Source organism: Scleropages formosus, chromosome 6, assembly GCF_900964775.1.
Source record: "Scleropages formosus chromosome 6, fSclFor1.1, whole genome shotgun sequence".
In the NCBI taxonomy this organism is placed as follows: domain Eukaryota; kingdom Metazoa; phylum Chordata; class Actinopteri; order Osteoglossiformes; family Osteoglossidae; genus Scleropages; species Scleropages formosus.
This window is the reverse complement of record NC_041811.1, coordinates 34,164,148-34,179,600: the sequence shown is the minus strand read 5'-3', so window position 1 is coordinate 34,179,600 and position 15,453 is coordinate 34,164,148. Positions and strand designations below refer to the sequence as shown.

The 15,453-nt window shown below is 44.8% G+C and overlaps 1 protein-coding gene across 2 annotated transcripts; it reads left to right on the top strand.

Annotated features, from left to right (window-relative positions):
- On the top strand, window positions 1-10,574 carry LOC108936121 (SWI/SNF-related matrix-associated actin-dependent regulator of chromatin subfamily B member 1-A-like). Of its 2 annotated transcripts, none has more exons than XM_018755222.1 (9): window positions 1-164; window positions 1,647-1,758; window positions 1,959-2,067; window positions 3,344-3,481; window positions 5,060-5,187; window positions 5,291-5,457; window positions 5,758-5,948; window positions 8,130-8,261; window positions 9,192-10,574. In XM_018755222.1, exons 1-9 carry the CDS (start codon window positions 81-83, stop codon window positions 9,229-9,231), a joined length of 1,101 nt encoding a protein of 366 aa, XP_018610738.1. In that variant the 5' UTR covers window positions 1-80; the 3' UTR covers window positions 9,232-10,574. The 2 variants fall into 2 exon arrangements, with proteins under 2 accessions (XP_018610738.1, XP_018610731.1); XM_018755215.1 differs by having other exon boundaries at window positions 1,938-2,067.
- The last annotated feature ends 4,879 nt before the right edge of the window (window positions 10,575-15,453 follow it).

Genomic DNA, 15,453 nt, shown 5'->3' with positions numbered 1-15,453 from the left:
GGCGCGCGAGCCGTCTGATGGCGCGCTGAAGGGCGGGACCGGACTGCGCACGCGCAGACACCCGTTCCTCCGCGGCCAAGATGGCGCTGAGTAAAACGTTCGGGCCGAAGCCGCTGAAATTCCAGCTGGAGGAGGATGGGGACTTTTACATGATCGGGTCGGAGGTATGTGTTTGCACACACACAACGTTCGCATTTCGTAAAAATAGCGTATGGTTAACGGGTGGCGTTTGAGGGTAGCGCGGAGGGGTTACTTTTTTTTGCTTGAATCATCATCATGTTCACGTCACACACACACACACAGAGCACGTATAAAATGCCGAATTGTTTCATTTTTTTGCTAATTTTAATCGTTTATCAAGTGGAACGTTTGATAACAGGCGGAGCCATGCAGCTTTTTTTTTCACAAAAATGATGTGGGAAAAGCTGGGGAGTTGTTATCTCTGACGTGTTTCGGTCAGTCAGTGTGTCTCTCTAGGTTTCGAACGCGACGATGCAGGACATGATGATGATGATGATGATGATGGCGCTTCAGGGGCAGCACTGCGTCCATACAGTGGACAGGCCTCTGTACAAACTGGGCCCCTCTCATCAGAACCATGATGCTGTATCTCGTCTTGTTTGGGAGACGTGGGCCACCAGGAGGAGGGGGGAGGGTCGCAGTCCCAGTAAATAAGTGTATTTACACACAAGGCTGTGGAGTGGGTACGCAAAACCTTCGATTCCGACTCCAGTAACCCAATAATTGCGTCCGACTCCGCAGCGCTGCCCAAAGTTGCACATCATTTAGGGGGTCGACTTATCCGGCAAATATAGGCCTAAACCTATATTACGCCTCGGATTTTTGGGGGTCGACTTATACGTCGGATCAATTTATACGCTGGCATATATAGGACGTTTAGTCAGAGTTGATACATTTTTTTTTGCCAACTCTGACTCAGTAACCCAATAATTGCTTCCAACTCCACAGCACTGCTTATGCTGAGCTGATGAGGTTGACCTAGCATGTAGGAGAGTGGACTGCATCTTGGTATATGAACTCACTGAGGTCTGCAGTTTGTGATGGAAGAAAATGCTTGCTTGTCATTTAATAAAGCAGCAGGTAGGGCTGAGTTTAGGCCTGTGAGCTTTCAGTCTGAAGGTTTTTGGTTCCAGTCCCACTCTTGCTGTAGTACCCTTTATCCTAGTGGTGTGGGCCATCTATGTATGAACTTAATTAGGACCAAGGTTCAGTACTCTAGAAATTTGTAAGATGAATCTCTCGCTGTCTCTCTCAAGAGGTTCTTGCATACGCCTTGTTGGTTTCCATCCCCTGTCAGTCACTTATGAAACGTTGTAAATAAGAAAGCCAACAGCTACACATTTACATTACATCGCGGTGTTTTTTTTGCCCATCTGTTGCTGTAGGATCCCTTTTTTACACTACACATCACTTGAATTTCACTTCTACTCTGTACAAGTGTAACAAGAAGTATAAGCGTAAGAAATTTAGAATCGGGGTATCTCGCGGAGGTGGAGGGTGACGGGGGGCGATTCTCGAGACCCTAATGGGTGTATCTCAGGGTACAATTGAATATGCTAATGTGTCTGCTGCTGCCAGCCAGCTCATTTTGTCCATGGTACTGTCCTCTCTATACCGTCTGACAGGTGGGTAACTACCTGCGAATGTTCAGAGGCTCCTTGTATAAAAGGTACCCGTCGCTCTGGAGGAGGCCGGCTTCTGTTGAGGAGAGGAAAAAGATAGTAGCATCATCGCACAGTAAGTGTATAATATTGCTCGCATTTAGAGTTCCTCGTTTGCCTTTCTGAGCCATTTTTCTATGATCTTGTGATATCAGAGGTTACAGTAACACCCAATTCCAGTGTAATCACCCAGTATGATAATCCTTAGGGTTCTGCTTGTGGGTAGCAGTGTCTTCAGTGTCTCCTCTGTGTTAGATCATGGTTACACAACTTTAGCCACCAGTTTGACTCTGCTGAAGGCGTCTGAAGTGGAAGAGATTCTCGATGGGAAAGATGAAAAGTACAAAGCAGTTTCCATCAGCACAGAGCCACCAGCCTACCTGAGGTAGGAACACCTTAACTGAGGATTTGGGGGTTCGACCTCTCCTATGGACTCTTGTAGCAGATGTGCCTTAGTGAGACGAAAACATATGCAGATGGTTAAATGAAACAAGTCTATAAATTGTAGTCCCTGTAATAGTGGTTATGGTGACATCTCTTTGGAGGAAACCCATAGCAATTGTCATTCTTCTCACTGGGGCTCTTTCAGTTATAGCCTCTGATTGCTACATTTGCAGCAAAGCTAAAGAGTGATCTGCTGTTTTACCTGTGTGTGTGTGTGTGTGTGTGTGTGTGTTTTTTTTTTTTTTTGTAAGTTTGTAAAGGCAACAACATAGAGTAATACTGGAACTGCAACTGCAGTAAAACTAAAGAACAAATTAGTGTTTTTCGTATCTGATCATCTCCCCCCATCCAAGTCCGTTGTCCCAAACCATGTGTGCCTATGGGCTGTCATTCAGATCAAATTAGATTTATTTTTCTCACTGAAGAACATTCATCACTAATATCCACTATGTATATAAAGAGAAATGAGTGTGGACCACACCTGCAAAATAATAATAAGTTATTCAAAATAAATCAATGAATAAAACTGACACAAAGATTTTGGTGGAATTATTTATTTAGCAGACACTTTTCTCCAAGGTGACTTCCAGTGAACTCTATGTAGTTTTATCAGCCCACACACCTTATTCACCGCAGTGACTTACCCTGCTAGATACACTACTTACACTGGGTCACTCATCTATACATCAGTAGAATGCACTTTCTCTGTCACTCACACACTATGGGTGAACCTGAACAGGGTGTCTTTGGACTGTGGGAGGAAACCCACACAGACACGGAGAGAACCTGTAAAGTCCATGCAGAGTGAGCCGGAGTCGAACATACGTCCTCTCGCACCACCCAGGCGCTGCGCCACCATGCCGCCAATTATGAGCAGACTCGTTTTCTATTTAGTGTAATATTTCAGAAATCCTCCAGCCAACTATTGTATTATCAGAGTGGTTTAATAGAGCCTGAGCTTCTGGCTTTAGACTCTAAAGGTTGCGGGTTCGAATCCCACCTCTGGCTACCGTTAAGCAAGCTACTTACCCTAAAATTGCTTCAGTAAAATTACTCGGCTCTATAAACGGGTAAGTAATTGTAAGTAACATTGTAAGTCGCTTTGGAGAAAAGTGTCTGCAAAATGAACAAATGTAAATGAAGGACTGTTGAACCCAGGAAAGCTGTGTTGTCTCTAGTGCTCTTTGTGTATCTGAGTCCATCGCTCTTGCCTGCAGGGAGCAGAAGGCCAAGCGGAACAGCCAGTGGGTGCCCACCCTGCCCAACAGCTCCCACCACCTGGATGCCGTGCCCTGCTCCACCACCATCAACCGCAGTCGCCTGAGTCGTGACAAGAAGAGGACCTTCCCTCTCTGGTGAAATCCGAGGGCACTGTGTCGTCTCTTTTATATCACATTCTTACTGCTGACACACCTTCCTCAGGCTCTGTCCAGTTTGCTCACTAATACCTAGAATCTGCACATCTCACCGTGTACTTTAGGAACACCTTTTGTTTGAGTGTTTTGACACTTCGTGGACTTAGGACTGGATAGGACCAGATGAGACTAAACTGGTTGAAAACAAAGCATTGTGTGGGAAAGGGTTTCCTTGTTACCGTGTGTCTTGGAACCTTGTGTATTTCTCGACTGAATTGCACGCTGCATCGTTTGTGCTCACGAGCGGCAGCTCTCGACATGCTGCTGTTCTGCGTGTAGGAAACCAGCTGCTGACTCCTTTGCGGTTGTTTTGCCCCCCTGCCCTACTCTTGGGTTATTCCAGGGCGAAAAACAACCTCTGCAACTGAGGTTTCTGTTTTTGTCAAGTGCTTTTTTTTTTTTTTTCCTGTGTTTTTGTATCGCTCCCTGCTGTCAAGTTATTTCTCTCTTGACCCAGCCGGTAATCGTCTGACTCAACCGTTTTTGGTGTAACCCTCCCACTGACCTTTGTCTGCATAGTGATGGAACTTGGATGATGGATGATGCTGTCTTACTGCCAACGGTACTCGTCGTGGCAAAGCGAGCTCGTCGTTTACTCCTCCTGGTTTCGTGAGCAAAGAGGAGGTTCGCAAACCAGCAGTCATCCCACCACTGCACCATTCTGGATCCCCTGCTGCCCCCTCCTCCCATTGTCAGCACAAAGATGTAGTAGTAGCAATGGGAAATGTACTGACCATCACAGGAAGTTCTTCCTTCGACCCTTGTGTGCACCGCACCCCCCCCCCCCCCCCCACGAGAACAGTTCTGTAGAGGGTCATACAGGCTCAGAAATAAATTCATTACCTGAGTTATTCCATTTAAAGATGCCTTTTGTGTGCAAACCTACATTCATGTACGTATGATGTCGGCATGTATCTTCAGACCTATGTTGACAGTCTGATAAGGTTCGTATATGCCTATATACATAGTCAGCTCCAAAATTATTGGCACCCTTCATGAAAATGAGCGAAAGTTAATATATAACATGAGCAACACATGCAGTGGGTGTTATTTTAGTATTAAGCATGTGGGTAAACCATGTACTTTTATTTTAAAACACACACACACACACACACACACACACATGTAGTGGCCACATGAAAAAACCATGGACTTGTGTAAAGTGGAAACCCTGTTCTTTGATACTGGCAGCTGTAGGAAGTATCAGCCGTCGCTTTCCCAGCTTAGCTGTCGTCACCATTGAGGAAACATTTTGCAGCACTTTTGGAAGAAAATATTATGGTAATAAATCTGTCTCTGCATTGTTCATAAGGTAGTGTTGTCCAGATGATGGATTTTGTGGTTGAGTTGGGAAAAACTCGGATTATTTTTTTGGAGTGGCGTTAAAGCCAGTATCTTCGTCCTCATCAGTTTGCTCTGTACTCCCGCTTTCTGAGGAATGCGATGCTCATGTCTGCGGGTTTTTATTTAGCGTTTGCGGTCAAGGTTTACAAATAGCTCTGCGCTGTGCTCCGCTAGCTTTGATGACCACGACCCTGCAGTCATCCATGAGAGCGCCAACCAGCCCGAAGTCTTGGTTCCGATCCGCCTCGACATGGAGATTGACGGACAGAAGCTCAGAGATGCCTTCACGTGGAATATGAATGGTAGGAAAGCCGTTCCTCCTCCACTCTAGCGAGACCACACCCCTTTGCAGACAGATGGCAGTGACCGTGCCCCAAAAAATACTGCTGTGCATCTGACTGCCAGAGAAACTGATTACCCCTGAGATGTTTGCCGAAATCTTCTGCGATGACCTGGACCTGAACCCGCTGACCTTCGTTCCTGCCATCGCCTCGGCCATCCGGCAGCAGATTGAGTCCTATCCCATGGAAAGCATACTGGATGAGCAGACGGACCAAAGGGTCATCATTAAGGTATGGTATTGTGGAGGCAAGACTGAAAAAGCCGAAAACCGTAACCCTAAAGGACGTGTGTTTGAAACCCCAGGGGGAGACAGAAGTCATCCTCATGTTTCTCTCTATACAGCACTGTATCAGGCTTCTTAAACAGGAAGGTGTAGAGCTGAAGCCAGACCTTTTATGAATTATTATAGACATAGAGATTGAGGCTAAATCCTGCATCTTACGGTGGACGATGTCAAGATGTTGTCCCCACCGCAGATGGGCTGTCTCCCTACCCATGGACAGTGTGCACTTGTGCTTTGTCCCATGCAGTTGAACATCCACGTGGGCAACATCTCGCTGGTGGACCAGTTTGAGTGGGACATGTCGGAGAAGGAGAACTCCCCGGAGACATTTGCCCTCAAACTGTGCTCAGAGCTGGGCTTGGGGGGTGAATTCGTCACCACCATCGCCTACAGCATCCGGGGACAGCTCAGCTGGCACCAGAGGACCTACGCCTTCAGGTATCTCACCTCCCTTCAGTAGGGGTTGTACCCATAGCAAGACATCTTTGCCCTGCCACCCCACCACCCCCCTTTTAACTGCTTTCCATTAAACATCTGCGTGACTGTGACTTCTGGAGACTGACTGTCTGAGTGCGTCTAAGCTCTACAGCGACATTCATGACCACTTGAACCGGTCAGAGCGCTTCGTTTCTGGAGCCTCCAGTCAAAATGAGACAGGAGTCGAAAGCGGTCGTCCTGAGCTAAGTGCTCTTGAGACTTGACTTTTCCATTTTGCCAAGGCTTTCAGAGTCATTTTTCAGATCCCCCCCCTTCTTCTGAGCACTTAAGGACTCCAGTGTTGGATGGTTGTTTGTTCAGGACATTTAACTCCTTCCTGCTCACACTGTCTGCAGCTTCAGACTGTCAAAGCTCCAGAGAACGACTGGCCTGGAAGCTCCTGGGTTTACAGTGTGCTCCCTTTTCCGTGGGCTCTTGTCTTCGGTGTAACATACTTGTGAATTAGTGTCTGAGGTATGTAATTAATATTGTGCAAGCTGGAATAACACCCATTAACTTGGCTGGGAGATGCACTTTTTTATTCCCCGTGTTTGCAGACGAAGCTGTGACCCTCAGGCGTGGGCGTTCCGGCCCCAGACCGGTCCATATCTCAGTGTGATGTTCAGCAATCTGGGTGTGGGGAGCGGTTAAGGGTCTGGTCACAGCTAAGACCAAAACACACTCCACTGGCCATGAGTCACAAAGCAGAATAGGAAAAACACCCCAAAGAGTGCATCCTGTTTATCATGCAGAATTAGGGTGCCGCTCACATTTTAAGACCATGTGTTTTGCATGGACTTAACTTCCTTGCAACCTTTTGTTTTTCAGAACTGCGCTTTTCGCATTTGCACCGCACAACCTGGAATGCGTTGCTGCCCCTCGGTGTTTTAGCTGAAGTGCAGTGGTTTTGTTTAGGTCGCATCCCTCGTGGCCCCTGCTCCTCCAGTGTCTGTGCTGTTTTTTGCTTTTCTCATCCTTCGCCCTGCAGTCCTTCCCACAACACTTGGACTGATTGATGGCTCTACCTTATGATTTACCCGTGCTTTTACTATGAACACCTTCTCTCAGTCTGCTTCCCCTGCATGTCTCTTCCGAAAGGCTCCGATTTCAGCTCAACATACTCAACCTCATATCCTGGCAATCTGAGTACTTTACACTTCTTCTTTGACCCTGCAGGCCCTGATATTGTGTTATAAACTCCTCTGTCTGCTGGCTGATCCACATAATAAAAAACCGTGTTGTAAGGCGCACGTCAGTATGTTGTGGTAAGGATACACGGACGGGTTTCACGTAGAGTGGCAAACGCTGTGATTAAGCCTTTGAATAAAAGATGACGACAAAAAATGAGAAAATAGAAAAGGATAAAAACATGATACAATGTAAATTCTGTGTGTAAAGATATCGGGCACAAGAGTAAACGTCCTCCGCCCGCAATGGAGCAGTAAACACAGGGCACTTCCTGTGCCAGATGAGCAGCTCCTCTTGTCATGTCTCCCTCATCAGTTGATTTTGACAGATTAGAACAATAAAGAATCCGTATGAAAGGAGGACTGTTATTTACATCGATGCAGGCTATGTGAGAGATGTGGCGGATGAAGCCATCGTTGGTAACGTTCCTCCGTCATGCTGACATTGTGTAAAGTGATGGGTACGGTGGTGATGCCCAGTTTGCCCAGGATCAGGAACAAGACGGGAAGAGACTGACAAGATGCGAACAGCAGCTCTTATGCTGCTGCACAAAATTCCTTAGCGTTACACTCTCGGCACATTTTACACTAAAGGTACAGTGCTTGTGTCTCACAGGGCCGCACCTGTATCATCGGACAGGGGTTCGATCAGTGTAGGCTATTTACTGTAGTGCATCTGGCACTGTAAGTCACCATGGGTAAAGGTGTCAGCTGAGTATGATGGCGTTTGCTGTAAAGCGCTTTGGAGAAGGTGCCGAATGAGTGTCAGCTTAAGCCCTAGAATTGGGATAAACTTTGAAATCAGACAAACTGGCTGATCACGTTTCTCATTGGACACCCCATCATCTTGACCTTGTCTCCTTCCACGAGCTACGAAATGTTGTCCTCGGACCCGGGGAGCCCTGCGTGCGCTCCCATCTTATGGGCCGCGGCCACACCGTCTTTTGTGTCGCAGTGAGAACCCGTTACCCACAGTGGAGATTGCCATCCGCAACACCGGTGACGCCGACCAGTGGTGCCCCCTCCTGGAGACGCTGACGGATGCCGAGATGGAGAAGAAAATCAGAGACCAGGATAGGAACACGAGGTGAGTAGGGGGCTGCACTGAGGGTGTAGTTGGGAGAGGAGGGGTGTCCTAAACTGTTCTCAACACATAAACCTGGTAACTTTGTCTGTTGTGACTATGTGTCCCAGACCCTGGTAATGGCAACTGGTGTTGTAGTGGTTAGAGCTACTGCCTTTGGACCTGAAGGTTGCAGGTCCTAATCCCGCCTCCAGCTGTAGTATCCTTGAGTAAGGTGCTTACCTTGAATTTCTCCAGTAAAAATTACCCAGCTATATACAGACATGCATCACTTAACGATGGGGATACTGAGAAATGCGTCGTTAGGCGATTTCATCGTTGTGTGAACATCATAGAGTGTACTTATACAAACCGTCGTATATGTGGTCAGTCATTTAGCGAAACATTGTTAAGCAGTGCATTACTGTAAATGGGTAAATAACTAGGTACCTTAACACAGTAAGTTGCCAAATGAATAGATGTAATGGCCTTTAATTTTTTTTTTTGATGGTTCATCCAAACGTGAACTGTTGGTAATCATCTTGATATATACATAATATATACACACACACACACACATATATAGTATAAAGAAACATTAAGACAACCAAGCTCTATGAACTGTTATGGCTCTATCTTTGGTCAGTGTTTTTGCCCAGTGGAAGGTTCTTTCCTCATAAAGAAGGTATCGCCACTTCCTGCAAAATTCCACTGTAGTCTCACATGTTTATGTGGTGCCTTTGTAGTACATGTTGTTTTGAAGATGCTTCTAAACAGAGGCTCAGAGCTCACAGTTTGAACAGGACCTTTGCTGTGCAGCCTTCCCGAGATGTGCATCTCTTCAAACAGATCATTTGTCCCCTGACATTGGCATTCTCAAAAATGCTGTGTTGAGGCAATAAAAACCTGATTTATACATGATTTTTTTTTTTTTTTTTTCCCCCCCCATTTCAGGCGCATGAGACGTCTTGCAAATACAGCTCCGGCCTGGTAAAATACAAATAACTACCAGGACAAGGACTTTTCTTGATGGCAGCCCAGATGATCATGTTCTAGGGTAACAAGATGGCAGGAATGTCAGTGCTTTCGATGGGTCTTTCCATTAGGCAGATGACTTGGTTCTGGTCTTGTCCCACTCTCAAGGCCTGGCAGCACCGCTGTATGTTTGGGGCAAGATAGTGGCCATAGACTAACCTGACTGTGGTCCCTCATCCTGGCCCCTTTGCTCAATGTCCCATCACCTTCCACCATGCCTTGCTTGTCACTTTCCCTTTCCTGTCCCCCATGGGGTCTTGAAGTAACCCATCCCCCCCACCCATACTCCAACTGAACTGACCGGTGGGACATGAGAGCACAATTTTTCTGCTGTAGGTTAGTGTTTTTGTATTGCTTCTCTGAACATTTTGTTTACTATGGCACTTTTTAAAATTAAAGTACAACTGAAGTTCAACTGCCTTCTCTTAAGTGCATTTTCCCTATGTTGTAAATCAGTGTAAATCTGGAGCTATATGCAGTGGACCATGCATTGCCACTGATACCTTCTGTCTGTAAGGATGTGCACCACATGATTCATGTAGAGCTTCCTCAACTCTTCCACTCAGTGCGCTTTACCCCGCTTAGCATGGTGTTCTTCCGGAGGTGTTCCTATCTCTGTAACGAGAGACTGCTGATCGCACACGCATGTTTCTCCTTGTGCTTCCAGTGTCTGGGTTCCTCTTATTTGTGGCTGATTCTGGGAGACATCTGGCAGAGTCATGTGGTCTTATTTGGCCAGAAGTGCTGACTGGGGTAAATTCCTGCATTGTGGGTTGTTGGCCCTTCTCTAAGATTTATGACAAGCTGAATCTGGCAGAAGCAGACCCCCCTCCTAACCACACAGAGTTTTCATTACATCAGTTCCTTACTGGAGAACATGGAACAATGGGCAAACATGGAAAAGTATTAAAAGCGGAACCTTGGTGGCATTGTCTCCGCTGGTGTTGATGTCAACAGCAGGATAGCAGCCAGACTCTCTCCCTCTGTTTTCATACAAGATGATTTTCTTCATACTGACGGCATTTGGAGGGACGCCATATGATGGACATCACTGCTTTTAACAACACATGAGCTGCAGTCAGTGATGGAAGGCAAATATGTGAAAAAGTGGCTTGGTGTTATTCAAGACCTGTTTTATTTCTAATCATGTAAAAAAGTATAAATGAATGGCTAACAGCATAAAACATTGACCTGCATTACATTATTTCTGGGTAATTCTTTGTGTGTTTTTCTCGTAGTTGTTGTTCTGAACAGGATATTATTTCCCCTGTTGTGACATTTCAGCCACGCACCAGTAAACATGAATTCTGCTCGATCTCCGGGACTCTGGCTGTCAGATTCTAGCATTCAGCACCTCTTATGTACTGTGATTGCTTTAGTTCCCAAACAACATGGGGCAGCTGGTAGTGTAGTGGTTAGAGTTGCTGGAGTGGTTCTATAGCTGCTGCTTTTGGACCCAGAATTCTACCTCTAACTGTAATACCCTTGAGTAAAGTACTTACCCTAAATTGCTCCAGTAAAAATACTCAGCTGTATAAACAGGTAAATAATTGGAGGTAGCTAAACATATTGTAAGTTGCTTTGGAGAAGTGTCAGCTAAATAAATGTGAAAAGATGTGAGTTTTAACACTGTATTTAAAAGTCACAGATCAGTCAAAGGCAGTGACTTTGCCTGTAAAATACAGCAATCCTTTGAGATAAAACATAAATTCGTTCCTGAATACGAGTCGAGTACCAAAAGCCTGTTTCCCATTATTTTAAATGGGGAAAAATAATATGTTCCCTGCCCCTCTGAAAACTTTAAAAAAAATTTTCACGTAACACTAAAACACTGTAAAACATCTATGTAACTCAACTCATGATTTTAGCACAATATAAAACACTTCATGGCTAACACTTGAAATTCACAGAATGAGGTCATTAATGGGTATATTTCTAAGCAGTATGTTTTGGAAACTGCTTTTCTTATGTTCAGTAGACAATAATGAACATTCACTAATGAAATTTATGTTTAAAACAAGGCAATTTACTTCAATGAACTGTTACTGTACCCAGGTGCATGAAGAGGAAAACAGTTGACTGAGTTGTGGTGGGTGGATGAGGGAGGAGGCTTGGCAGTCATTCTTGCATTGAAACTGTAGGAACACATGGAAACAAAGCGAACAGGAAACCAAAAGGAAACAGCTTAATTGTACCTCTGGTACAGTAGCATCATCTAAAGCACATTACTGCAGTTCCACTTCACTCACGCAACATGCAAGTTGATATTTTGTATTCGCTTGATAAATTTTGTTATACCAATTTTTTTTTGTTATCAAGAGTCAACTCAAAATTTCAGATGATGTTTGTAAATCGTATTTATTGTATTGGAAATATTTTGCATTCCTTTTAATAACAATAACTTTTTCTGATCCCAGCTCACTGGATCTGTCATTCACACAAAAGGTGGATCCGTCCCCTGTTGCCGTGGTTGATTAGTAATATGTTTGGGCATAATGTGTGGTTCTGTGTTTGCTCAACTCTCCACATTTGTTTTTTGAATGGGGCACAGATTTGCTTCCATCCCATGATGAGTGTTTGGATCTACGTAAGCTGTGTTGTTAAGACTAAAGGGTTGTTGTCACTCTTGCTAACTTCAAGATGTGAACAGATGGCCAAGGACGGTTCTCCTTTCAGCGCTCCCAGATGTGTACTTCGTGTCATGTTGCCGTCACGGTCTGGACCAGTGGAAACAAACGCCTGTAAAGCAGATGCCTGGTTAATGCTGAGTGATGCTGAGTGAAGAAACCACTTCAAACTGAATGGGAAATCATCAGTGGATATTCTGCGCTTGATATACCAGAAACCTGGTTTCCCAGATGAGCTTTGCAGTGTGTATAAATTCTTGCCCCAATCCTTTGAAAGATCAGTTCTGTAGAACAGTGATTTCCTCTTCTAATTGGAGGGAAGTTTACGATTTTTTTTCAATCACAGGCTTGCAGTCCCATATCTCATAGTGCTCTGTATGCATTGTCTGTTAATGTAGCTGTGAACGAAATGGTTTTGTTCTGAAACTGGATACCTTCGGGTTCTTGTGTACTGTAATTTTACTGCTTTTGGTGGTCATTGTCAGAAAAGGAGAAACGTTTTGAACTCGAGCGCAACCGTGTTATACATTATATTAATATATATCTTCAGTTTTGTTGCAACTACTTTCTAGTTGCATCATATCTCTAATTCAGCCCTATTCAGTTTTTTACTTAGTGCCCTTAAGTGTTTCCATAGAGCATCTCACATAAGTTGATGTGCAGAAGACACAAAGATACATGTGGCAGTTTCAAAAGTGTCAAAATTACGAAGTTAAAAGCAAGTGAAGGGACGATGTCTGAGAAGGTAGAGAACCAAGTGTAGTTGAGGGTGAGCCACCAGGTTGTGGAAGGCCAAGGCAGCAAGTGTACCAGTGAAGCCATGGACCAGTGATGTTGATCTACACACCACCTCTGTGCTGTACATTTTTGCTGGAGAGAGGAGCATCTTCAGCACTAGACCACGGTGAATGACAGCATGTCTCACAGCGCCTGGGTGGTGTGAGAGGACTTGAGTTTGATCCCCCGCTCAGGCTGTGAGGAGTTTGCATGTTCTCCCTGTGTCTGCTTGGGTTTCCTCCAGGTGCTCTGGTTTCTTCCCACACTCCAAAGACATGCTGTTCAGGGTCATCCATAGTGTGTGAGTGACAGAGAGAGAGAGAGAGAGAGAGAGAGAGAGTGTGTGTTTCACTGATGTATGGATGAGTGACCCATTGTAAGTAGTGTATCTAGCAGTGTAAGTCACCGCGGTGAATAAGGTGTGTGGGCTGATGACACTACATAGAGTTCATTGGAAGTCACTTTGGAGAAAAGTGTCTGATAAATAAATGTACACCGGAAGTGCTACCTGAGGTCATTTCTACCGGCAGCCATTAGGCTCTATAAAGCGTCCTCCTAACAATAGACAATAAATAGCTGTAGGCAGCTTAACATTGTGAGTTGCATCAACTAAATGAATGAATGAAATATGTTTATACACTCCTTTCACACCAGTAGGGAAGTCGGTCTTTTTTTTTTTTCTCCCTGAAAGATTGTGAAGCGCACACTCGTTTATAAGGAGACACACATTTCTCACTGTTGTTTACTGGACATTTTTCATTCCGTGACTGAAATATTTCAGAAGCCTTTTCTGGGTAACAAGAACCGTACGAGGTGCCTTTCGAAGAGAGCGAAACCGCAGCAAATTCTCCACCACCTACAGGAACCCATATGAGCCCATTGGCTGGTAACTTGGTGAGGTGCGCAGGACTTGGTAGCGCAGAGGAGCCCATAAATGGGAGGAACATGCTGTGGAAGTATGTCGTGGGACTTCTCACCGCTGGGACCTTGGAGGATTGGAGAGGGTGAATATTACTGAGGCCACCTTACGATCGCCTTCAGCCTGGAAACTACCATCGTGGACACTGACCGCTCGTCCCCTTCTGGCAGGACACACCACTCCTCCGTGAACAACCTGATTCGAATGCGCTTTAGACAAAAGCGTCTGCCAGGTGAATGAATATAGGCAATCAAATGCTGCCTGGATCAAATTTAACACGCTGGTTATGGGCTACAAAAGCATCGATAGAACTGCTCCCAGATATCTGCAAGACTTGATCATCTGCTACACCCCAGACAGACTGCTACGCTCTTCCACATCTGCCCGCTTGGCGGTCCCATGCACGAAAGGTAAAGCACGGAGGTTCTCGGTTCTGGCTCCATTGTGGTGCAGCGACCTCCCCCTCTCACTCAGAACTGCTGAATCCCTCTCCACATTTAAAAAGGGTGTGAAAATTCACCTCTTCCAGACTCACTTGGCTCATAATCTCCTAAGTTCACGTAACGTGTAAATATTCATGCACTTTAAGATGATGCCGGATAAACCTTTACACAGCTACTCCTGTAATGTAACGTAAATGTTTATATTTCTGTCAAAAAAAATTACTAGTAAGGTGATTTGGAATCATTGATATTCTGATAGTTTTATGCAGCTATTTGTGTGATGAACGTTGGTTCATATGGTGGAAAGAAAGAAACTAACAGCACTTAAGAATCACGCGTCTACATCTAAGTGTCTCTTTCTGCTGATGTAATGAACACATTGTATTTTGTATGAGATGTTCGTCGCTTTGGAGAAAAGCATCTGACAAATGAATACATGTAAATGTAGACAAATGGATCTACCTGTCACCTCGTCATCTCATTCCAGACTTCCTCCTGACTGAGTGGCTGCCCTGTGGGGTGACGTAGAATTTAATTTTTGCAGAGTTCGTTCATTAAACATCGTGAGCAGTGCTGCTGTGTCACAGCACCTGGGTGGTGCGAGAGGATGTGGGTTCGATCCCCGCTCAGTCTGTGTGGAGTTTGCATATTCTTCCCTTGTCTCTGTGGGGTTCCTCTGGGTGCTCTGGTTTCCTCCCACAATCCAAAGACATACTGATCAGGTAGATTGGTGTGAGTCAGAGAGAGTGTGTTGCACTGATGTATGGATGAGTGACGCAGTGCAAGTCACTGCGGTGAATAAGGTGTGTGGGCTGATGACACTACATAGAGTTAATTGGAAGTCGCTTTGGAGAAAAGTGTCTGATAAATAAATGTAAAAATAGAACAGATTCACAATGTCGAAAGAGAGAAATTTATTTGTACCAAAATATTGTACACAAAACATACTGCTTTATTTACATAGTAAATATGTTAACTGATTTTAAACAAATAAAAAAAATATATAATGATTAATGTCAAAGATACATGTCTTTTGGTAAGATGAGTGCTGCACGTTTTAACTGGTGCAGAGAACTTTTGGTGCACAATTCCAAGGCATGCCTCTTTACCTCAGTGGCATAAAAAAAACGACAGAACAAAGTTTAAAAATTCAGAAAACGGAAATCGCGGCATCAGTGTCCAGCACTGACGGAGAGCACCATGAATCGGAGAAATGATTGATTCCATATCAACCATTTATTCACAGGCAGCAAATTCAGGCTCATTTTTGAGATATTGGCTTCGTTCTACAAAACAACTAGTCAGAGCACCAAGTGATGAGTTTGAGTCGGATATTTTTAAAATCGGGTAAGTTTCATCGGAATATCACCTTTCCTTTCGTCAGTCAGACATCTACTATATTAGCGTTTAGTTTT